Source organism: Leptodactylus fuscus, chromosome 11, assembly GCF_031893055.1.
Source record: "Leptodactylus fuscus isolate aLepFus1 chromosome 11, aLepFus1.hap2, whole genome shotgun sequence".
Lineage (NCBI taxonomy): Eukaryota > Metazoa > Chordata > Amphibia > Anura > Leptodactylidae > Leptodactylus > Leptodactylus fuscus.
This window is the reverse complement of record NC_134275.1, coordinates 57396256-57422300: the sequence shown is the minus strand read 5'-3', so window position 1 is coordinate 57422300 and position 26045 is coordinate 57396256. Positions and strand designations below refer to the sequence as shown.

Below are 26045 nucleotides of genomic sequence, written 5' to 3'. Positions count from 1 at the left end.
ACCAGCAGAATAGTGAGTGCAGCTCTGAAGTATAATACATAGAGATGAGCGAACACTAAAATGTTCGGGGTTCGAAATTCGATTCGAACAGCCGCTCACTGTTCGAGTGTTCGAACGGGTTTCGAACCCCATTATAGTCTATGGGGAACATATACTCGTTAAGGGGGAAACCCAAATCCGTGTCTGGAGGGTCACCAAGTCCACTATGACACCCCAGGAAATGATACCAACACCCTGGAATGACACTGGGACAGCAGGGGAAGCATGTCTGGGGGGCATAAAAGTCACTTTATTTCATGGAAATCCCTGTCAGCTTGCAAGCTAACTTTTCCCCATAGGAATGCATTGGCCAGTGCTGATTGGCCAGAGTACGGAATTCGACCAATCAGCGCTGGCTCTGCTGGAGGAGGCGGAGTCTAAGATCGCTCCACACCAGTCTCCATTCAGGTCCGACCTTAGACCCCGCCTCCTCCGGCAGAGCCAGCGCTGATTGGCCGAAGGCTGGCCAATGCATTCCTATTGGTAGCAGTGCTGAGCCAGTTCTGCTCAACTACACCGTGTGCCGGTCAGCCCATCTGATATAGCAGAGCCGAGTGTGCACAGTGTCCCAGTGTCCCATGCAGAGACTTAGCAGTGCTGAGCCAGTTCTGCTCAACTACACCATGTGCCGGTCAGCCCATCTGATATAGCAGAGCCGAGTGTGCACACTCTTCTCTGCTACATCAGATGTAGCAGAGCCGAGTGTGCACACTCTTCTCTGCTACATCAGATGTAGCAGAGACGAGTGTGCACACTCGGCTCTGCTATATCAGATGGGCTGGCCGGCACACTCGGCTCTGCTACATCTGATGTAGCAGAGCCGAGTGTGCACACTCGGCTCTGCTATATCAGATGGGCTGACCGGCACACGGTGTAGTTGAGCAGAACTGGCTCAGCACTGCTACCAATAGGAATGCATTGGCCAGCCTTTGGCCAATCAGCGCTGGCTCTGCCGGAGGAGGCGGAGTCTAAGGTCGGACCTGAATGGAGACTAGTGTGGAGCGATCTTAGACTCCGCCTCCTCCAGCAGAGCCAGCACTGATTAGTCGAATTCCGTACTCTGGCCAATCAGCGCTGGCCAATGCATACCTATGGGAAAAAGTTTATGTCACAAAAATCACAATTACACACCCGATAGAGCCCCAAAAAGTTATTTTTAATAACATTCCTACCTAAATAAAGGTTATCCCTAGCTATCCCTTCCTGTACAGCTATCCCTGTCTCTTAGTCACAAAGTTCACATTCTCATATGACCCGGATTTGAAATCCACTATTCGTCTAAAATGGAGGTCACCTGATTTCGGCAGCCAATGACTTTTTCCGATTTTTTTCGATGCCTCCGGTGTCGTAGTTCCTGTCCCACCTCCCCTGCGCTGTTATTGGTGCAAAAAAAGCGCCAGGGAAGGTGGGAGGGGAATCGAATTTTTTTGGAGTTTGCCACGTGATGTTCGATTCGAATCGAACACATCGAACAGCCTGATATCCGATCGAACATGTGTTCGATAGAACACTGTTCGCTCATCTCTAATAATACAGGATGTAACTCAGGATCAGTACAGGATAAGTAAGGTAATGTATGTACAGTGACTTCACCAGCAGAATAGTGAGCGCAGCTCTGGAGTATAATACAGGATAAGTAATGTAATGTATGTACACAGCGACTGCACCAGCAGAATAGTGAGCGCAGCTCTGGAGTATAATACAGGATGTAACTCAGGATCAGTACAGGATAAGTAATGTAATATATGTACACAGTGACTGCACCAGCATAATAGTGAGTGCAGCTCCGGAGTATTATACAGTATAAGTAATGTAATGTATGTACACAGTGACTGTACCAGCAGAATATTGAGTGCAGCTCTGGAGTATAATACAGTACAATTGATGTACATTATATATACAGTGACCATTTATAGAGATAAATTACGTCTGTAAACTGTATTAATGGTATCTGAATATTGGATTGTAAGCTTTGCAGAATAATCCCTTTGGCACTTTAGGTGTTCACCAGCCTTCTCACCTCTGTAAAATCTGACATGCACATCTATCTGGCCCAGCTTGGAGAATAGTCAGGAGCTGAAGCAACCCCCAGCTTACAGAGACCCAGGGGAGCAGCAGAATAAGCAGAGAGAGCACAAGCCACTAACCACAAATGCAACAACAGGATTACAATGATTTATTAATATCACCCACAGCCTGGAGGCTAATCTGCTGCCACATACTCAGCTCTGCTACACCCCCAGCTGTCATACACTCCATCCTGCTATCCAGCTCTGCTCATTTACATGGCTGTTACTTCTGTATTGTAGGGGCCACAACAATCGAGAAGTATGACCTGAGGACAAACAGCTGGATACAGGTCAGCACCATGAATGGTCGGCGCCTGCAGTTTGGGGTGGCCGTGATCGACAACAAGCTTTATGTGGTCGGCGGACGAGACGGACTAAAGACATCAAATACTGTGGAGTGCTTCAGCCCCATTACCAAAGTGTGGACTATAATGCCCCCAATGTCAACCCACCGACATGGACTGGGTAAGACTGAATAATCTACTTTGTGTTTTCAAGCAAGTCTGTTCTGTATGATGCCATCTGCTGAGCCATGTATCTAAGCTCAACATGTGTCATATATTGCACTTTGTATCTAATCCTATCATGTGCAACACTGTTTAATGAGCTACTGTATCTAATCTTATGTGTAATATTAGCTACCAAATTGCATTCTCTGAGCCTATCCTATGTGATACCACCTGCTGAGCAGTGTATCTAATCCTATCACGTGTGAAAACATTTGCTGAGCAGCGTATCTAATCCCATTATATGTAATACTGTATAAACTGTATATATAATCCTATCATGTGGTGATACTGTCTGCTGAGCTGTGTATCTAATCCCATCGCGTGATACTATGTGCTGAACTATGTATCTATTCCCATTACATGTAATACTGTCTGTGGAGCTGCTGTATCCAATCCCATAATATATGATACCGTTTATTGAGCTGTGTATCTCATCCTAATGTGTGATACTGTTTGCTTTTGTATCTAAGCTTATCATGTGTGATTCAGCAGTGTTGCACTTTTCTTACATTGTTTCTGATTTTTGCTTTGATGATTTTCTTTCCCTCCGTTCAGTCGGTCAGCAGATTTTTTGCCGGCTCTATTATTGGCCAGTCCGCTCCTGCAGGATGTCCCTGTATTCCCTTCTCGCAGGGCCTGGGTGCCGTCTGTCATGATGCCTACATTTCCGCTGAACCGCTATATTGGAGAATATACACAACAAATATTACAGGACATAAATCCACCAATACGTGAATATAGACAAGAAAATTCTGAACACCGCTTCCAATCATTAGTGACGGACTGTGGGGAGCGGGAAGATGGCTGCGTGTCATTAGTGGTGATGTGATTGATGAACGAGGGACACCAGTAACCCTTCTTTGTCTTTACCAGGGGTGGCTGTACTGGAAGGTCCCATGTATGCAGTAGGTGGCCATGATGGATGGAGCTATCTGAACACAGTGGAGCGTTGGGACCCTCAGGCCCGGCAGTGGAATTACGTGGCCAGTATGTCAACGCCCCGGAGCACGGTCGGAGTGGCAGCTTTGAATAACAAGTAAGTGCAGACATCCTGCACAGGATAACAATACAGGAAGAGACTGCAAACAGAGAGTGCACAGGAGGAAGAGACTGCAAACAGAGAGTGCACAGGAGAAAGAGACTGCAAACAGAGAGTGCACAGGAGGAAGAGACTGCTACAGAGAGTGCACAGGAGAAAGAGACTGCACACAGGGAGTACACGGGAACTAAACAGAAGTCATTCCCATTTGCAGTCACTGGCCCAGATTTACTAATAGATAGATGCAGCCACACACCCTGATACTACACCAGATTTATCACAGTGACTGATGCTGGATGATAAATCTCTAGACTGTATAAACATAGACTAGACCACCTTTAGCCGACTTACCTTAATTCAGAATTTTATGACACAATCTTGGCACATCATGTCTCATGTAAGCCAAGTCAAATTTTTTTTTAGCCAGAACTAGATACACCAGAGATTCATGACATTGTGCCAAAGATCTGCCAGGTTTACAACAGTGTTGAGCTTTAACCACAACAACAGATCAGGCCTCTGTCTCTTCCTCCTCCTCCTTTGTAGTCATTTTATACAATCTCATGTTGGATTGACTGTGCTACAGATTTCAGCTTTTCGGTCCTTGTCACGCATAGACTCCGCCCCTTCCCTCTCGCTGGTCTTCCTGGCAGTCTGATATAGTTAGTGTTAGTAAACTCTCCTCTCCTCCGCCTCACTGTGATAGAACTTATATCTATAGGTGTGTGAGACATAATCTAATATCAATAATCAAACACAACAGGGAATGCTGGGAAGTGTAGTCCAGTAAGGATAGAGGTGAATAATTTCTGCTCTTGTTTGGGATTACAATACATCGGTCTATCTGCAGCCTGGAGAGACCTGGGAGTTATAAGATGGATATAGGAGAACACTACTTGTATATAACGATAATAATGGTGCCATCAGGAGGAGCCTACAGGAGTGTGACCAGGGCAGATGGTCGGCCATCAATCCACCGCTGACAGGTCACATGACTCACACACCTTACAAATAACAACACGCTTTATTCGATAAAATAACTTATAGCACCACCTACAGGTGACTGTGAAAATACAGAACAATTACACTTTGTTGGATTTTTTGTAAAAACTTCTTGTTAACCCTTCAGGCCATACAAAGTATTTCCATTTATCTTGGTCCAATTGTGGCACAAATAAAACAGGCACCTTTAAAGCGGCTCTATCCCCCCCCCCCCCCGTTTTAAAATGATACCCTAAAAAAGAATAAGACGATCATACCGTATTGTGCACGCTGGGCGGGCGTGCACGGTCTGACGTCATCTTTTGCCACGCCTACAACTTCTTACTTCTTTCAGGGATATCCTCGGGTCCCGTCTTCCTTGTCTTCTTCTTCCGGAGTCATTGCTTGTAATCCCGGCGCTGAGTATGCTCAGTTCCCCTGCTACTGTTCCCCTGCTACTGCGCCGGTGCTGGATTGAAGACGAGGAAGACGGGACCCGAGGAGTAGCAGGGGAACTGAGCATACTCAGTATGCTCAGTTTTCCTGCTACTGCGCGGGATTACAAGCAATGACGCCGGAAGAAGAAGACTAGGAAAACGGGACCCAAGGACATCGCTGCAAGAAGAAAGAAGATGTAGATGTGGCTAAAGATGACGTCAGACCGTGCATGCCCGCCCAGCGTGCACGATACGGTATGATTATCATATTCTTTTCACGCATATGTGGGGCTCTATTAGCATCATTTTGCTGATAGAGCCCCTTTAAAACATTGTGCAACATACTAAAACTGTGGCAAATGGAGTCAAATGTGAAAATTGCACCATGAGATCTCTGCCGAGGTCAGAGCGGGGTGGCATCAGGTATACCTGATACAAAATCAGACCTAAAGAACACGCGAGAGGAGGCCAGACTATGCAGAGAGATCACAAGTAACAATCCAAGCCCATAACAAGGTGCATCGCCCAATAGGACTAGTAATGCATCATATTGGGCAGGAGCAGGGCTGGGATGTCACTTTGTGTGTTAGTGACAATGCTGACACCTAGTGGTGAAAGGACAGAAAACGACAACGGAAAACCTGTCCTGACAATACATCTCATGTCTTAAAGCCACTCTTGTTTATATAGGGACGGTTTTATAGAGATAGGACCATGGTCTTGAGCAAAGTAGGGACATTTTGGACAGTTTTATAGAACTAGGACCGTGGACATAAGAGATATAGGGACAGTTTTTCTCCAGTTATATGAAACGACATTATGAAAATATTCATGGTGGTCTAGGACAGTGAAGGGGTTATCAAATATGCCCCTGTTGGTCTAGAATAGTGAAGGAGTAAATGGCAATGCCTAGTAACAGTAATGGCGTTGTTAGTTTAGGGGTTAAAGATCGTGTCCTTAGCTTTTATCTCTTTGTACTCTGCTATCAATCCCTTGATTGAATCCCCCAAGTGGGCCCCCAGCTCACAATGGCATGGCACAGGACACCGACTGTACTTCATACAGTTACTGAACGTGCAGCATCTTAACCAGACTGTGTGTCAGTATAATATACTAGGGGTTATTTAGGAGGCCAACAAGTGTATTTTTATAGACTATAGACTATATATAGAGATCTCGGTGTATTTCTCCTCCCTGGGCTCTGTCTTCTCAATAACACTGCAGGGGCTCCAGTCATCTTTCAATGTCTCACTGCTAGACAGACCTAAGACGGTCCTAGTTCTATAGTTCTAGGCACGAACCAGACAGCACAATACTGAAAGGACCCCAGGACAGAAACAATCACAGGCAAAGACTAGGTAGCAAAATACTATTGAAAAATACATTTAGGCTGGCAACATTTTAGGAATTTGTGAAGGTCATATTTGCATGAAGCTGTATAGTGGCTCCAGAATGAATTTTACTGCCGGTCACCTCAGTCTGACACTGCCTTGATGCCTTGTCACAGTATCACATGGACAGCTAGAGTTAGTACCATCTCTGCCTGCGAAGAGACCTTGGAGTATCTAAGTTTTACATAGTGGAGCTTTAAACTAGACTGTCCTAGACTGCACCACATTTATCACAGTAACGAACAAGAGGTGAAATGATAGTATAGACAATATGCTAATAAGCTGTTTGATAAATCTGTCGCCTTGCACCACTTGTTATTTGGCTTATAACATTTTTGGTGCATGGAGTCTCAACTAAGGCCATGTCTCTTTACAAAAGCACCAGGCTCCTTTCCTGGATTTGTACAAGCTGGAAAATTACAAAAATGTGTCTAAATGGCTTGATAACTGTGGTATTCGGCATGTTAGATAGTTGTTCGGTGCAAATTACACCAGAATTCTGTTACATTTTGCTAAATAAAGTAGTATAGAGTCAGGGAAGGTTCGGTATAACTGTGTGACAGGAGACAGTCTAATCTTCAGCAGTAGCTGTAGTAGAGCGTCCATGGGGATTTAGGAGATTTAAGAGATTAACAGTAATGTATGTGGGGCTCTGGAACATAAACATTAACCCTTTCAAAGTGATATTGTTAAAGCGATACTCCAGTCAAAACTCTTTTTTTCCATCACTGCACCCTGTCACCTATCATGCAGTGCACTGAATGTATGTATCTATGTATAGTTCACTCTCATGCTATGTAGTTTAGCTTCTCTCTGAGCAGATACCATCTTAGCGCTCTCTGTGCTCTGCAATCTATTCCTTGATGCCTAAGTACAGTATCCCATGGACAGCTAGAGTCAGTACCATCTTTGCCTGCTGGGGTCAGTGTACAGTCTGAGAGCTGTGCTGCTATCTTCTTCATTGCAACTATGTAGCAGGAGGTTGTTTTATCATCATCAGCAATAGCTGTGATAGGAGTATGTGAAGAACTTGGTGGTCTAGGACATGGAGCAATGAAGAAAGTTGATTTTCTCAGACTCAGTTCAATCAATAAGCAGGATAGTGTGACCATGATGTAACACTCGCAACAGTCTCTTTGTCGTCAGGCAAAGTAACTTAGTATGAGTGCTCTGTATGACTACTGAAATCTTTGCTACTGAACCCTGAAAACTTGTCTTTCTAAAACCGGCCCTGTAGTAGCCAAAAAACCACCCAAATCTAGTCCTGCTCACATAGCTGGAAAGTTTGTTAAAATGTATCAATCTGTGTAAGTTATCAGTCTGTAGCTCAACTCCTGCACTTATTCATCTAAAACCTTATTGCCCACACTGATACAATGTAACATACTCTCCGCTATGGCAAGTGCCAGACTAGGTCAGGAAGGAGATTTGTGATGCTGATGATGTTTAGCTCACATGGGACTGCTTATACTGATGCCCTGTAACAGACCCTCAGCTGTGACAAGTATTAGACCTGTACAATGCACTGACAAGATGCAAATGTCTTGAAAAGTCTAGAGGCGCTTGCAGAACTTGTCATTACGCGGTGAATCAGCTTCATTGTCAGAAGTCACATCCTCTAATTACCTCCCTCCTGAATAGGACACTGTACAGACTTCCCTCGCTGCAGTCCGCAGTGGTGATAAATATAGCAGAGTATTTCAGGGTATCTAATAACCGCGGTAGATTCCTACACAAAGCAGTTTTCTGGAAATGCAGCTCCAGCTATTTTTTTTTCTGCCGCATATAAACCATTTCATTCATCACTTGTGAGCAGCTGCAGATTTAATGTGCACTTATGGCGCCTGACTCCTCCCCCTGCGTAGCGAACAATATCACAATCATCCGCCATTCACCACTGGTACATATACATAGACCTCATTTGCTGCTGAGTTTACTCTGTCCATCTGCCTCTATCTAAGGTTACTACTGCGACAAGCGCAAATCCGAAAATCCCATCATAGTAATAACCTAAAATTATTACTTTCAGGATAAGCCGCCATGTGCGCACATTAGATATGGTCATTGCATGACTTGTATTCTGCATTGTTGGCTGTTTTCCCCTCTACATAGTCTGTCCCTAATCCTCAGTTCTCCCTGAGTTGGTTGCTGAAGACTAGCTGTTACTATGTCTGCATATGGAGAAATCAGGAGCTTCTGCTCCATAACTCTCTCACACTCTGCAGCAGCATGATATAAGACATTATAGAGATAGTAATGACTTATACCAAGGATAGGCAACCTTTAGCACTCCAGCTGTTCTAAAACTACAACTCCCAGCATGCACACTTGCTCTACTGTTCTTGGAACTCCAATGGAAGTGAATGGAGCACATTGCGGGTTGTAGTTTCTCAGCAGCTAGAGTGCCGAAGGTTGCTGACCCCTGACCTATACTTTGGGGGAATAAAGCACTTGGGGTGAGATAGAAAACGTATTGCCATCTGCAGCAGACTCTAGGTGTCCCCATGTCTCTGCTTCTTGCCCACTCAGCCCTTCCTCCTTCCATTCCTCTCCTCTATTTCACAGTGGGTGAAGATTTTATGAAGGAGGAACAAAGCCTGAAATGGTGAAAAATGGAAATAAAAATATGAGAAAGAACCAGAACTTTCCATTACATAATTATTTTTTGCTTTATATGAGCCCTTTTTGCTGATGGCCAAATGTGAGGACCCCCAGAGATCACAATCTTCTCCCTTGAAGAGTGGATAAATGGTTTTAGGAGAAAACCCCTCTAATGTCTCAGATACGTAAGATATAACATGTATGTATTCCTCTCTTGCCCTCAGGTTATATGCAGTCGGGGGGAGAGATGGCAGCTCTTGTCTTAAATCCATGGAATGTTTTGATCCTCACACAAACAAGTGGAGCATGTGTGCGCCGATGTCAAAGAGACGGGGAGGCGTGGGAGTGGCGACCTACAACGGATTCTTGTATGCTGTCGGGGGCCATGATGCGCCAGCATCAAACCTGTGCTCACGGCTATCAGACTGCATGGAGAGGTGAGTGGATCCTGCCGCAGGAAGGAAGAGCCGGCACTGCAGCAGCATTTATAGGAGACAACACGTCTCCAGTAGCAGGAGATGAGATAGATCTGGGATACTTCTACCATTGTACCCCCAAAATGTCTGCGTGTCATTGTCCTGTATCCCAAGTGTCAGTGTGTCATTATCCTGTACCCCAAGTGTCAGTGTGTCATTATCCAGTACCCCAAGTGTCATTATCCTGTACCCCAAGTGTCAATGTGTCATTATCCGGTACCCCAAGTGTCAGTGTGTCATTATCCTGTACCCCAAGTGTCAATGTGTCATTATCCGGTACCCCAAGTGTCATTATCCTGTACCCCAAGTGTCAATGTGTCATTATCCGGTACCCCAAGTGTCATTATCCTGTACCCCAAGTGTCAATGTGTCATTATCCGGTACCCCAAGTGTCATTATCCTGTACCCCAAGTGTTAATGTGTCATTGTCCTTTACCCCAAGTGTCAGCATTTCATTATCCTGTAACCCAAGTGTCATTATCCTGTACCCCAAGTGTTAGGGTGTCATCCTGAACCCCAAGTATCATCCTGTACCCCAACTGTCAGCATGTGATTATCCTGTCCTGTTCCATAATTTCTTAGCAATTTTGTAAATGACAGAATTTCATGTTTTTCTCTACAGATATGATCCTAAAACGGACAGCTGGACGACAGTGGCACCGTTGAGCGTGCCTCGGGATGCAGTTGGTGTTTGCTGTCTCGGTGACAGACTGTATGCCGTGGGCGGATATGACGGACAGACATATCTTAATACAGTTGAATCTTATGATGCACAGACCAATGAGTGGACGCAGGTACCTGTAATATGTGAGGAGGTGTGATAGATAGAGGGTCTCCTTACACACCCCACGAATGGTCATTAATCCCTGCAAGCCATAAGTAGAAGTGATAACAAACCCCCCTAATCCCTGAATGACTTACATCTCAAGATTACAGTTAGATGGATTATTGCAAATCAGAAATGTTGGTGCCTCATACAGGCAATGTGTTGTTTTAAACGTTAGTAAAACTAAGGAAACATCACAACATATATTACAGAAGGATCCCCATTTATTCAAGGTTTTATTTTATTTCTTTTTTCACTAGGTCTGTCCCAGGTCTCAATTCTAAGACGTTTCATATGGGCGGCAGGTACCTTAAAGGGGTTGAGCCACAGTCAACGACTGTCAGTGAGAAGATTTACCATTGAGACTGGTTGAGTCTTAGCCTCACCTTTTAGGGTGCCTGCTTACCATACAGAAGGTCCTCGGCTCGGACCCCAGAACAGGTCTTATGAAACAATAACTGGAATAAAACATTAAAATTGATGAAGAATCCCCAATCACTTTCAGACCGCGACAGCCACACAGCGGCATCAATGCTGCAGCCCATGGTGGTCTAATATCTAATATCACCTGGGGAACAGGCTAAGAGAATTAGGATTTTACCACAACTGCTTTACTGTACAAAAGCCCCCCTTCTGGCTATAGGCGGAATTGCAGCTCTTTCCTTTGAAATACCAGACACAAGCTATGGACAGGTATAAGGGAGTTAGATCACAGAGGATCAATGGTTGTAAAAAATGTTTAGACCTATGAATGTAAGAAGCTGACGCCTGGAAAGTAACACATTACATGAGGGATGTTCTAGATGAAGCATGCTGGATTCAGCACATCAGTCCGGCATTTTGGGTGCTATCCAGGGTGGCATAAGGTATTTCCCGGCTTCATCTTATGTAGATGAATATAATGGTAAAGCAGAGAGCAGAGGCATTGCAGCATGGGGGCCACAAAAAGGGGGGCATTACAGTGTGAGAGCAACAATGAGGAGGCATTACTCTGTATGGCTGCACCAAGGGGGCATTATACCCAGTCAGGGCCCCTAAAGGGACATTATATCATATGGGAGCACAAAACATCTGCATAGAATTGGGTGGGCCCAAATGGGCATGGGCGAGGTTGGAGGCTTGGCTTAGTATACATCAATGCTGTGACACAAAGAAAAAAAAAATAGCAACTATGTGATCATTGCAAACATAAATTGATTCATGATTGCTGAGACTTCTGTACGGTCTTGAGGTCAACCCTGCAACTTTTCTGCTAATAAACCTTCAGATGTTGTCAGTTACAAGTTCCATAATAGTATAAAGTGAGGCACCAAGTTGTCCTGTTAATACATACGCTATGTATTGCGATAAACAATAACCAAAAACTGGTGACGATTAGAGTACTCTTAAAGGGATTCTACCATTAAAATCTATTTTTTTCTCATTGACACGTAGGAATAGCCTTAAGAAAGGCTATTCTTCTCCTACCTTTAGATTTCTTCTCTGCGCCGCTGTTCGGTATGAATCCCGGTTTTCGTCGGTATGCAAATTAGTTCTCTCGCAGCACTGGGGGCGGGCCCCAGCACTCAAACAGAACTGGGGGCGTCCCCAATGCTGCGAGAGAACTCTACAGCACCGCCTCCACAGTAGTTAAGTACTTACACAGTAAGTAAGCGACCATTTTCTTGTGGCCTGTGGGCATGCTCAGTCGGCTCTGCCCTAGGACCAAAGCCTCCAAGTTTGACTGCCCGCGCTGGAAGAAGACGTGTGAAGAGGCCATTCCTGAAGAAGATGGAGGCGGCGCTGGAGAGCTCTCTTGCAGCATTGGGGATGCCCCCAGTGCTGTTTGAGCACTGAGGACCGCCCCCAGTGCTGCAAGAGAACTCATTTGCATACCGACGAAAACCGAGATTTATACCGAACGCCGGCGCGGAGAAGACATCTAAAGGTAGGAGAAGAATAGCCTTTCTTAAGGCTATTCCTACGTGTCAACGAGAAAAAAAATTCTATTTTAATGGTAGAATCCCTTTAATAGTGTTTATTTAGGTGCGCACAGCGAGATTAGGGCTTGTTTATTATATATAATACACACAAAATGGTGAAGGCGTAGTGCCCTCTAATGGGCAACATGAAGATTGCACCAAGAGTAGAAACTTCTTACCGTAAGTTGTCCTCTCGTTTGCAGGAAGTCCCGCTGAACATTGGACGGGCCGGAGCATGCCTTGTGGTCATAAAGCTGCCATAGATATTTCTAACGTGTCCCTGGAACAGACAGCACAAGAAGGGCAGAATTCATTAATGGACTTAACACCACAGGATTGACTATTGCCGTGGCCGAGAGGACTGAGAAAACTGCCATTTTTATACAGCGGGTAAAAATGCTGATGTACAACGAATATTATAAGAAAATTGAAAAAAAAAAAAAAAAAAACAGGAACGTGTAAGAAAAAAAAAAAAAAAAATGTACAAAAATTGCCACTGGAGACATTTTACATCTAGAATAAAACGTTCTTTCAGATATATTTTATGGAATATCATAAAAGCCTGGAAGGGACGGCGCCTTATATTTTAATATATATCATTCTATAAATGAATTAAATAGGGGGATTTATATTAAGAGGAAATACAACAGAGAATAGAATCGGACTTTGTAGATCTTCCTCTCCTGACATTTTCTGCCATTTGTAGCCCTAAGTTTCGAAATATTAAAGGCATCCTATGATGTCATAAAGAGTGACTTAAAGGGAATGTGTCCAGTAGGAGATTATAAATTCACCAGCAGAATTCTAGTCTGTAGGAAAAAAAAATAAATTATATTTGCCCTTTTCTTAAATGTTTTTAGCCAATTATTTTTTTTTTTTTTAGACAACAGATCATTCCTGTATTACATTCACATTGTAGCGGGATGTGGGTGCTCTAGGTCATCTTCAACAAATGGGGGCCATTACAGTCTCCAGGAGGGACCAGTTTGTGACAGGGGGGCTACATACACAGCCCTATCTGTGTGTATAAACAGTGTTTATTCTGCCTAATCTGAATTACGTCAACTGTCCTATAGGATGGTTAGCAAGTTCCTCAGGGGCGTGCACAGAACTTTCCAGTTGGGAGGTGTTCCTGGGGAAAAAGCAAACATCAAGTCTGGGGTATCCTCCCAACACAGTATAATGCCCACCTCACATTATAATGGCTGTACTGATGGAAGCATGTCTTAGTTAACTGGTCCCCGTTCCCCTTAAAGGCAATGTGTCACCAGAGAGTTACCCTTTTTTTTAAAAAAAAAACAAAAAAAAAACAGGTTTTACGTTAAGTATATTTTTAACAAATCTTTGTGAGGTTTTTAAAAACATTTCACATGATTTAGATTTTTTAAAAATCTGAAAAATTCTTAAATTCTGACTTAGTGCACTAGGTTATATAATATGCTGAAACCTCCCGTTTTCTGTAGGAGATTTCTTTGCAGCAGTCACCTCACTTACAGCACACTGATGATCACAGCGATCATGCGTATGTAAATAAGACGCATAATCCCCCCAAAAAATAGGCAATATCACATTTTAAGCTAGGTTCACATTAGCGTTGTGGTCTCTGTTGTTCTAGTCCACCAGGGGACCCAAATGACAGAGAGCCAAACCGCTCCAACAGCAGTCACACGGGGACGTTGGACAGAAAGGTCTGTGCAGGTCTTTTCTCTCTGCCAATATTCAGTGGTTTAAAGGTAGGTTCACACTGAGTTTTTTGCAGGCGGATTTCGATATGGAATCCACCTCAAAATCTGCCTGCAAAAACGCCTCCCAATCATTTCAATGGGAGCCACTGCTCCAGACTGAACCATGAAACGGAAGTCACAGAGTGTTTTCAGCTTAGTGTCCAAAGTCGGAACTGCATGATTTTTAGAATTTTTTTAAATATATATATTAAATTTGGAAAATTAAAATCATAATAAAATGAAAAAAAAACAAAACATCATAAAAAACAGGATTTTAACGATAGGCAATTTCCTGGTGACGAATGCCTTTTAATCATCATTTAGGTTGGTGGGTAGCCACGGGGTCATTTTAACCATAAAGGCTGGTTCACACGGGGACAAGGAGGCGGATTTTGCCTCAAAATCCGCCTTCGTAGAATGGTGGTCTATGGAGACCGCTAGCTTGCTTTTTTCTGCTAGCAGTTTTTTGCCGCTAGCAGAAAAAATAAGCGACATGACCTTTCTTTAGGCGTTTTCTGCCTGAAGAAAGCAATAAAAGTGAATGGGAGGCGAAAAACGCGTCACTTTTTTGCGGCCCATTCACTTTAGGAGAGGGGAAAACTGCTTGGCGTTACCAAAAATCGCTCCAAAAAACACGGTAAAATAAGCCACACGTAATTTACGTGTGAACATGCCCTGAAACTGCTTCCTTCTGTATGCCATTGAAATGTCAGGCTCCAGAGGTCAACAGGGAAAACTAGAATTTTCAAAAAAAATTTTTTTATATAAAATATAGAATTTTCTGATGATACATTCCCATTAAGTCACATTTTATTACTGAAAACTCTTTGTGTCATTTAAAAACCTTACATTTATTCGAGTGTGAAAAAAAAAGACCAAAAAAACCCACTAACTTTTAATTGTGCTTCCACACGGCCTTCTTTCATGACATTGAAGTCCAATTAACGTTGGTGCTTGTGCAGAGACAAATCTACTGTGACAGCACTGGAACTGCCAGGAGGCCAAAAAGAAATGTCATTTCCAGCAGAATCCGTCCTGAAAACTAAAATAATAATAAAAAAAATTAAAAAAAATATAAACACAGTAAATGACACTGTCGTCTTCGGCATGTAATGTAAATTATACATGAATTTAACCTTTTCTTAATATTTTTCAAGACAGTTTTACAATTTTTACCTGTGATTTGTAAATTTAACTTGAACCAAAATGGAATGAAATTAACAATTTTTCTATTAGACTTTTTTTTTTTTTTTTTTAAATTTGCCTGGTCATCAGAACTACTAAATGTCCGTCATAGTGTAAAAACATTCCATGTAGAGTTTATGGCACAATTTCTTGTGTAGTTGGTACATCTGATAAATAAGGTTCTGGTTATTCTAACAGTATTATCAATGCTACATAGAAGAAGAAGATTATATAATATATAATATGAATCAGTCCTGGGGATACTGAGAACAGAGATTACATTTATTGCAAAAATTACAAAAAAATAGATTTCAAAAACTTTAGGCCACCATTATTCTGTTAAAGGGTTCCTATCATACAAACACTTTTTTTCTGAGCAATACGTCGGAATAGCCTTAAGAAAGGCTATTCTTCTCCTACCTTTTGTTGTCGCCGTTCCATTGGAATCACGGTTCTTGTCAGTATGCAAATGAGTTTTGGTCGCAGCACTGGGGGCGTCCCCAATGCTGCGATAGAACTCTCTCCAGCGCCGCCTCCACCTTCATCAGCAACGTCCTCTTCATCCGGCGCAGGTTTGTTTCAGACTTCTAGGCCTCGGGTCTCGGGCAGAGCAGACTGCACAAGCCCACAGGCCACAAGAAAATGGCCGCTTACACAGTATTGTAAGCAGCCATTTTCTTGTGGCCTGTGGGCATGCGTAGTCTGCTCTGCCCGAGGCCTAGAAGTCTGAAACCTGCGCCGGAAGAAGAGGATGAAGAGGACGTTGCTGACGAAGATGGAGACAGCGCTGGAGAGTTCTCTGGCAGCATTGGGGACACCCCCAGTGCTGCGAGAGAACTCATTTACATACTGAGAAAAAACAGAATTTCAAGCGAACGGCGGCGCGGAGAAGACATCTAAAGGTAGGAAAAGAATAGCCTTTCTTAAGGCTATTCCAACCTGTTAGCTAGAAAAAAAATGTCTTTGAAACATAGTATCCCTTTAAAGAATGTATCAGACATATGGATATAATAGAGGGAGGTCTCCCACTTAGATGAGCCCTCTTTGTACAGCGACTCCGGCCCTGGTCACCACCACAAAAACTGGATACATTTATGGATGTACAGGAGATGATCGTGTTTTGGAAAAAGGGGCTGTTCTGCTTTGCTGCCTACTTTGCCCCCTACCCTTTATTTTTTCCAGCATGTACACCATAGAATGGCCGAAGTCACAACACTTTTTAAGTTTTACCCCCAAAATTTTTTATTTTTGAGAAATTTTTGAAAAAAAAAATTAAAACTAATCCCTACTGATTTTTTTTTTAACAAAATGTTTTTGTTTTTTTTTGTTTTTTTTTAAATTTTAGTAAGATACTGTGAATTATGTGCTACAATGTAAACCCTGACTGCTTCACCTGCCACCAGGACAAAAACAGATATTCAAAAATAATGAAAAAAAAATAAAAAATTCAGGAACAGATTTTGTTTATTTTAACACATGATAAATTGTAACAAAAAATAATCACTGTATTGTCTTTATGTTTCTGCTGTATTTCTCTTCTCTGTATGACTTTTTGACGACTGTTTTGTCTCTTGTGTTATGGATACGTATGGTATATCACATTGATATATGATGAATTATGACCTCACATTACGAGTGCCATCGCTGACTGCGTCATGATGATGTACATAACCCTCAGAAACTCCTGTACTGTGAACAATACAACCGCATCCCCTACGCATGTTTACATTCAACCAGTGACTTGAAGATTCAGAGAAAAAAATGACAAAAAATATCACATTGATAATAAAAATTGCCATCCACCTTTATTTGCATGAGGTTTGCACATCCAAGGCTGATGTTACCAGACACTAGGATTATTTTGTACAAATTTCGGTAGAATTATTATTAGCAGCTTGTTTTTTAGGTCAGTAGTGCATTTCACAAGGAAAACACAAACAGCTGGTGCACAAGTCAGATGTTGTCTCTGATGCCCAATTAAAGGGACTGTCTGGTTTAGATCCCTTTAAGAGATCTGGGTTATCCTACATCTCCGTCAATAAGCTAAAGAGTAAGAGTGTCTTTCCCGCTGGAGGACCCAGTACTCCTCTATAGACAATCCACTAACTTCAACAGACAATTGAAAGTTTCCATTTCACCTGGGGTGGTGTTGCAGGGAAATTGCACACTTGCCGCTTGGTTCCTCCAAGCACATCATGTGATCAGCCAACTTAAAAAGGACCCTTCTAACAAAGCTGGGTTACTCAAAGCAGTCAACCCCATTGTAGAAGGGATACAATATCACTTCTGCATTTCATGGAATGAAGCGTGTTTGTTGTCTCTTGGACAATTATATGAATAAAGGGGACAATGCTTTTCAAAAAGATCAGATGTTTGCCTGGGTTACACTTTTTGCACACCCCCCCCCAACAGTCAGATGATTTTCCATGGACATCCATGTAATGCTTGGTTGGTTCCTCTAGAACAGGACCTTATCCAATAGAGAAGGCTCCTAGAGGAGGTCCTAAATGGAAGATCTCCTTCTAGGATGTCCCATACCTTAATAGGAGAGTGAGTGGCGTAGAGTGTGTCCGTGGGTAAACCCCTTTAATATTCATTCCATGAAATATTGACCAACGGAGTGATCGTCTTATCAGTTTCTGAAATGTCTTCTGTAAATCACAGTTCTTTACATTCCTTCAATGATATCTGGGCATGATTTTATGAAATAAATTTTATGAAAAAATGGAATTAAAATAATACCTATATGTGTTTGTGCGTTTATTACTATTTACATGGTTACTATGACAATAATGACATCACACACCAGGGGTGGAGCCACTCGGTTGTATTGATTTGGAGATGAAAGCACACATTTCATAATAAGTAGAAACACACAAATAGTTTTGTTTCCTCCTTGGATGTGGATCACACAGGGCTATCATCAGGGCATTACTGGAAATATTGCCTTCATATGCCCTTTCACAACTCAGTGGAAAGGGGGCCCAGCTACCAGCATGTACCAGGGGTGAACCTGCCCTTTTCTCCGTCCCGATGCGGACGACAGAAAGCCCCCCCCCCCCCCCGGGAGTGAAGGGGGTGGGGCGAAGCGAGGGGCGGGGCTTAGCGGCGTTCGCAGGCAGGGAGAGGACCTGCTCTATGCCTGAGGGTGAGGATTGGCCGCTGGAGCAGCGCTGCTCCAGTGGCCTCCCCAATCCACCGCTCGGTGGTAAGCAAAAATGCCGCCCTCCCTGGGGCCCTGGCATAGCGCCGCCTGAAGCAGTCGCTTCAGGCCGCCTCATGCAAGGTGCAGTGCTGGCATGTACACATTCCTGATTTTAAATTTCGGTGCTGTCCAGCCCCCCTTCATTCTCCCACAGCTAGGAAACCAAGGCCAGCAGCTGTTTGTTTTTATTCACTGCACAGTGACATCAAAAGAAATGGGTGAGGCAATTAAGATTCAATTTGTTTTGAGTTGAGTAAGTTCAGTAGATAATAATTGAACCTTAAATTAGCTTAAAACATACTGTACAAAACACTCAGGAAAGCTAGAAACCCATCTATAAAACATAGTGTATAACACTGTCAGGGCTCCTAGGAACCTATCTATGAAACATAGTGTATGACACTGTCAGGGCTCCTAGGAACAGATCTATAAAACATAGTGTATGACACTGTCAGGGCTCCTAGCAACCTATCTATAAAACATAGTGTATAAAAATGTCAGGGCTCCTAGGAACCTATCTATAAAACATAGTGTATAACACTGTCAGGGCTCCTAGGAACCTATCTATAAAACATAGTGTATGACACTGTCAGCACTACTAAGACTCTGCATCTATAAAACATCACTACCAGGGATCTGTGTCAGTGAAAAATTACTTTGGGTTGGTGATATGTGTTAACTGTCAACCCATGGTTGACTTTCAAGAAATGTCATTCCATAACTTACATGTTATGTAGGACAAGGAGCAACAAATAAAAGCCTGACTCAAGATCCCATCACTCTCCATATTAATATCCTCCTGTGAATGAGATGATCTAATAAAATAATCAAAAACTTCATCTTCATTCTCAGGAAGTAAAACAATCTTGTCTTTACTGGCTATGCCATCAAAACCAGATGTAGTGTTGCTGTTGCCACCCATTATTCTTATTGTTATTACATGCTGTAGAGTTTCCTCATCTTCCTCTTTTCCTGTTTATTTCCTGTTATACTTTTACTGCAGACTGTTTAGTTTTGGTGATTGGCAACAATTCTAAGAGTGTGTGCGTCTTTTTTTAGTTTTGTTGTATAAGTTACAAACAAGTACTTAAAAAAGTTCTAGTGCAAGCTGCAAGACATCAAAAAAGAAAGCACCTAAATAACCATTTTTTTTTTTTTTTTTTTTTTTTTTTTTTTAATTGTGCAGGCTGCAATAGTTTAGATATGAGCAGCAACATATGTCAGTGCCATGGCAGTGGGAAGAATACAAAATGAAGTATGTCCATCCATTCATTCAAAAGTCAAGATGTGACATCCAGGAATAAATATCTGCATCAACAAGTCGTCTCATAACAAGGTCTATCAGTTTTTGTGCAACAAACAAGACAGTGGAGATGGCTCATATGTTTTGTAATAGTGAGATGAGAAACATCCATACAAGCAGTGTCATACCAATCTTGGTCGCAGGTAGTGCGACCACACCTGGAGTTGCACAGGGCCCGAGGTCAGCTGGCAATGGCCAGGCCCCTCACCACAGAGTTCGATGAAAGCCTTGTTCCCTATATACTTATACACTTATACTTATACTTATTGTTAATGTTATCGTTATTGTTATTGTTAATGGAAAGAGGCCTGACTAGGGGAATAGGGGGGTAGGCTGTGTGTGAGCAAGATGGGGATGAGGTTTCTGGCTCTGGTGGGCACTGTTAGCACATAATACTGTGTGGAGGCTTCTGTGAGCATGTAATTCTCTATGGGGACCACTGTGAAGCATATAATACTGTGTGGGGGCCACTGGTGAGCACATAATACTGTGAGGGGGCCACGGTGAGCATATAACACTGTTTGAGGGCCACTATGGAGCATGTAATACTATTTGGCGGCCATTGTGGAGCACGTAATACTGTGTGGGGACCACTGTGGAGCATGTAACACTTTGTGAGGTCCTCTGCAGAGAATGTAATACTGTTCCAGTGTTGTTTATTGCTGCTCATTCACTCACTCACTCATACATTGGGGTACTAAGGCTGTATCCCTTTCAAGTATCTGAGATATCGCTTCAGCATCTGGAACTACCACAATCAAGAATTCACTCTAGGCAAAGTGTAGGGGTCCCCGGATAAACGTTTGCAGCCGGACTCACAAGACTTTAGTTACACCACTGCGTGACACGCATTACACACGTCTGGAATGGTGGCCTGCAAAAATATGAAGATGGCTCAACTTCAGTATTTTCTTAAGAATATTTGGCTTGAGTTTGCATAAAAGTATGAAAAGTGAACAGTAAAAGATTTGAAATAGGTGATTTGGAGCAATGACACAAAAGTCAATAGACTAGGCTATGAGGAGTTAAAGGCTAAAGGACTCATAACTTAAGGAACTGTTAAGTTTGGTGGAGGAAGCCTGATGATACGGGGTTGTTTCACAGCAAAAGGCAATGGATACTTGACCAGGATCGATGGTGGTCTCAATGTTGAGATATAAGTGAGTATTCTACAAGACAAGTTACTTTGTACTGTACACTCCAGTACTATGGGTATGAAAAGGGCAATATAGTGTTCCAGCAGTCAAATGACCCAGAGCATACAGCTAAATGAGGGAAGAAATGGTTTAATGACAATGGATTAGAGGTGCTGGATTGGCCCTCACAGTTCCCAGACAACCCAATCGAAAGAGTTGCATTGTTACCCTTTGCTCGTTAGTGTACAGTATAGTAGTTATATTCTAGCACATAAGAGGCTGTATTATGGTAGTTATATTCTTGTATATAGGAGGTAGTATTATAGTAGTTATATTCCTGTACATAGGACCAGTATTATAGTAGTTATAGTCTTGTACATAGGAGCAGTATTATAGTAGTTATATTCTTGTACATAGGAGGCAGTATTATAGTAGTTATATTCTTGTACATAGGAGCAGTATTATAGTGGTTATATTCTTGTACATAGGAGCAGTATTATATTGGTTATATTCTTGTACATAGGAGTAGTATTATAGTGGTTATATTCTTGTACATAGGGAGCAGTATTATAGTAGTTATATTCTTGTACATAGGGAGCAGTATTATAGTAGTTATATTCTTGTACATAGGAGCAGTATTATAGTGGTTATATTTCTTGTACATAGGAGAAGTATTATAGTGGTTATATTCTTGTACATAGGGAGCAGTATTATAGTGGTTATATTCTTGTACATAGGAGTAGTATTATAGTGGTTATATTCTTGTACATAGGAAGCAGTATTATAGTAGTTATATTCTTGTACATAGGAGCAGTATTATAGTAGTTATATTCTTGTACATAGGAGTAGTATTATAGTAGTTATATTCTTGTACATAGGAGGCAGTATTATAGCATTTATCTTCTTGTACATAACGAATTCATCTTTGTAATGGGCAAGTTCTATAGGTAAATTTATTTTTTACAGTGAGGTTTACTCTGTGATTTTAATATTGTGTGGCCAAACACACTATGTCCTGCTGCTAAACTACACGTGATGATATTAAAGGGGTATTCCCATGACACTTGTTCACTAACCTGCAGGCTGTTGTGCTCTCTTCACTTCCCGCTTTTCTCGGCACATTGGTGGGCGTGATTTCACTTGCACAGGATTGGTTGTAAATGAATTACCACAGTGTGAAGCTGAAGTAGCAGAGCTGGATTTGAGTCAGTTTGCATTACATACAGAGGTAATGGACTCCCTATCTCAGCCCTTATCAGCCAAATTCAATTAAACCAACTGATAAGAGCTCAGAAATCCCGGAGCTCTCTGAGAAGCTTTGCTACTTAAACGACACAAACAGCTCAGAGCTGCTCCCAGCCCCTCCTTCCCCCCTGAGAGCAGGCAGCTACATCACTTGACAAATGAGCAGATTATCCCAAGGGCCATAGAAACAGAGTATAAACAATGAAGTGAATAAATTAAGATAGCGGCCAAACAAAGTAGTATTGATAAAGCAATGCATTTAGGAAAAGTCTTAAATCCACATAAACTAGCAGTATAGATAGGATCCTTGTGATGGGACAACCCCTTTAAATATTGTTCAAGTTTGCAAAAGCAAAAGTCAGCCAAAAAAATTTCCAATATTCTTCATTTCTTTGCAGTCAAATTCACAATCATTTTACAAGTCTCCACATAGTCCTAATCTTAATCTTAGAAGCTCATGAAGAGATATCTTTGTAATAGGTGTTCTCAGATATCTTTCTCGATTTGGCGGTATTTTCTGTTTCTTGTCATCTTTTCCTTTCTGAACAGTCCGGTGCCGAGTGACTCTCTTCCTCAATGACTTCTGCGGCTTCCACAAAGGACCCTTCAGAGATTATGGTTATTACTGGTATAAGTCATCACCTTCTCCTCTGATTCTGGTATTTAGATTCCTCCGAGGTGTCAGAGTCCAGCTCTGTGTATAAGGGCAGCTCCTACACAACAAAGCAAATATTGGTCTATGGGATGAGTGGCTTGTCAGTGGATTGGGGCTGTGCTCTTTGGGAGGGGACCGCAATCTCCCTGGAAGCTGTCAGGTATGAAAATTGATGATTTCGAAAATGATGGAGGCGATGGAGGTTACCTGCAATCTTCTACCTTCCAATGAAGGCTTTTTGCCAGGTTTGCAACTCTATACACTTCTTTCAGAAAGTATTCACGCCCCCTTCCTTTTATACTCTTCTTACTTTGGATTATATTTAGTTTCTCCTCACTCTTTCAATGTCAGTCTTCATATCCTGGTATGTCTTGAGATGACTTGCAAGCCTCCTTTTAAACAAGGCGTCTCCCTACTCCGGGACCTGCACCTTTAGGAAACTCTACAGGAGCCAATGGGACCAATGGCCTGCCCTCCCCATGCAATTATTTATCTAGCAACTGATGATTAAAAAGCAACTTTTTATACCATAAAAAATGTGTAAAATAATAATAAAATCTACCCCATTTAATATGTGCAAATCAATTACAAAGATAACTAAAATATAAAATTTCCAGAAGTCTTCACAGACCTTCATGTTGATATTTTCCTGTCTTCTGTGCATTGGATTAGATTCAGTTTCTGATCATTATATCTAAGGGCCCCTTCACACGGCGTAAGCGCGCTGCTCATTTAGATACGTATACATGTGTCCGAGCGCGGTGCTTCAAAACAGAGCCCATTGATTTCAATGGGAAGCACACGTATATGCTGATATACGCGCGCTTCCCATTGAAATCAATGGGCTCTGTTTTGAAGCGCCACGCTCGGACACGTGTATACGTGTCTAAATGAGCAGTGCGCTTACACCGTGTGAAGGGGCCCTAACAATGTTGTGTGATGTTTTGCAGATTCATTACAAATTCTGTAATAATGTCTCAATATTCACAACCTGAATTGTTAAAAATATATATGTACTATAGGGCACTATACTGTGTATAGGAACTGCTATGGGACATTATACTGTGTGTAAGGGCCGCTGTAGGACATCATATTGTGTGCAGGGGCCGCTATGGGACATTATACTGTGTGGGGGGCCCGCTATGAGACATTATACTGTGTGTAGGGGCCACTATGGGATATTATACTGTGTGTAGGGGCCACTATGGGATATTATACTGTGTGCAGGGGCCGCTATGGGACATTATACTGTGTTTAGGGGCCACTATGGGACATTATACTGTGTGTAAGGGCCGCTGTAGGACATCATATTGTGTGCAGGGGCCGCTATGGGACATTATACTGTGTGGAGGGGTCACTATGGGACATTATTCTTAAAGAGGAGTAGCATTAAGAAAAAAAATGCTCATCTGTCCCCAGCATTCCAGTGTCTGACATCGCAGCCGTTTGGTCGCACACTTTGCCTCATTCCCCCACACGTGACCGCTGATGCCAATTAGACGGTCCCTGGAGAGGGATCAGTGATGTCACCAGCCCCTCTCCAATCAGCAGCTTCACTATGATTTTAACCACTGCCATCATTTGCTAGTATGGTAGCCCTTGAACCAAATAGGGAAAAGGGGCAGAGACTGTTGGGAAATGGATTTTAGGTGAACTGGTGTTTAGACATCTTGGTTTTTTGCTACATCTAATGCACCTCACCTCCCCTTCCTCTTCCTTAGCTGTTCGCGCCCTTTTTGCAAATGGAAAGGCATGGGGTTTGGGCGGTGTTAACCCCTTCCCGCCGATGGCATTTTTTGATTTTCGTTTTTGACTCCCCTCCTTCTAAACCCCATAACTTTTTTATTTCTCCGCTCCCAGAGCCATATGAGGTCTTAATTTTTGCGGGACAAATTTTTCTTCATGATGCCGCCATTAATTATTCTATATAATGTACTGGGAAGCAGGAAAAAAAATTCAGAATGGGGTGGATTTGAAGAAAAAATGCATTTCTGCGACTTTCTTACGGGCTTTGGTTTTACGGCGTTCACTGTGCAGTCAAAATGACATGTCCCCTGTATTCTGTGTTTCGGTACGGTTCCAGGGATACCAAATTTATATGGTTTTATTTACATTTTGACCCCTAAAAAAAATTCCAAAACTGTGTTAAAAAATTTTTTTTCTAAAAGTCGCCATATTCCGACGCCCGTAACTTTTTTATACGTGCGTGTACGGGGATGTATAGGGCGTCTTTTTTTGCAGGGTTGGGTGTACTTTTTAGTTCTACCATTTTCGGGAAATGTTATTGCTTTGATCACTTTTTATTCAAATTTTTATCAGAATCAAAACAGTGAAAAAACGGCGGTTTGGCACTTTCGACTATTTTTCCCGCTACGGCGTTTACCGAACAGGAAAAATATTTTTATAGATTTGTAGAGCGGGCGATTTCGGACGCGGGGATACCTAACATGTATATGTTTCACAGTTTTTAACTACTTTTATATGTGTTCTAGGGAAAGGGGGGTGATTTGAACTTTTAATTCTTTTTATATTTTTTTTATATTTTTTTTTAACTTTTTTTTTTTTTTTGCATTTATTAGACCCCCTAGGGGTGTTGAACCCCAGGGGTTCTGATCACTAATGCAATGCATTACAATGCTAATGCATTGCAATGCATTGCAAAAAAGCATCCTTTCTTTTGCAGGCTGCATAGACCAGCCTGCAAAAGAGAGGATTTGCAGACAAGCCTGGGAGCCTGTACAAGGCTCCCGGCTGTCATGGCAACGTGACGTCGGCCCTGGAGCATGCTCCCGGGCGGTCGCCATAATTACAGACCCGACATGCGCCGTATTATTACGGCGCATGTCGGGAAGGGGTTAAGAGGTGGAGTTTATTCTATTTAACTTGGGTATGTGGGCGGGGCCAACCACCTTCAGCCAGATCGTGGTGGGAAGAAATCCCTCCCACCCTACCCATGCGTTTGTTTTTTTGCGTTTTTTGTGTTTTTTCCTCCTTTTGCTGTTTTTCTTTTCTTGTTTTGCAGTTTTGTCACAGCATGGCGGAAGTTACATGCCCCGCTCGAGGATGATATTAGCCCACATGACCGATATCCAGCAGTGGGCTGGATTCGCCAGAAGTTTGAAGGAAGGGGCGGGTCATGCAAGGGTTAAAGTTTGTAAATCTAATTGTTCATTTTGTTAAATTATTATTAAATACGCTGTGGCCAACCCAGCTTTAACCACACCAAGGTCTTTTGTGTTTATTTTCAAAGGTGTCTGAAGGTT

The 26045-nt window shown here is 42.5% G+C and overlaps 1 protein-coding gene across 1 annotated transcript in view; it reads left to right on the top strand.

Annotated features, from left to right (window-relative positions):
• Positions 1–12736, top strand: part of KLHL4 (kelch like family member 4) — a 94367-nt gene extending 81631 nt beyond the window's left edge. Inside the window, exons 7-11 of the mRNA XM_075259257.1 lie at positions 2349–2573; positions 3491–3653; positions 9291–9503; positions 10165–10336; positions 12533–12736. Of these exons, the coding sequence (XP_075115358.1) occupies positions 2349–2573; positions 3491–3653; positions 9291–9503; positions 10165–10336; positions 12533–12592 (833 nt within the window). The 3' untranslated portion in view covers positions 12593–12736. The remainder of the gene's footprint in view (positions 1–2348; positions 2574–3490; positions 3654–9290; positions 9504–10164; positions 10337–12532) is intronic.
• The last annotated feature ends 13309 nt before the right edge of the window (positions 12737–26045 follow it).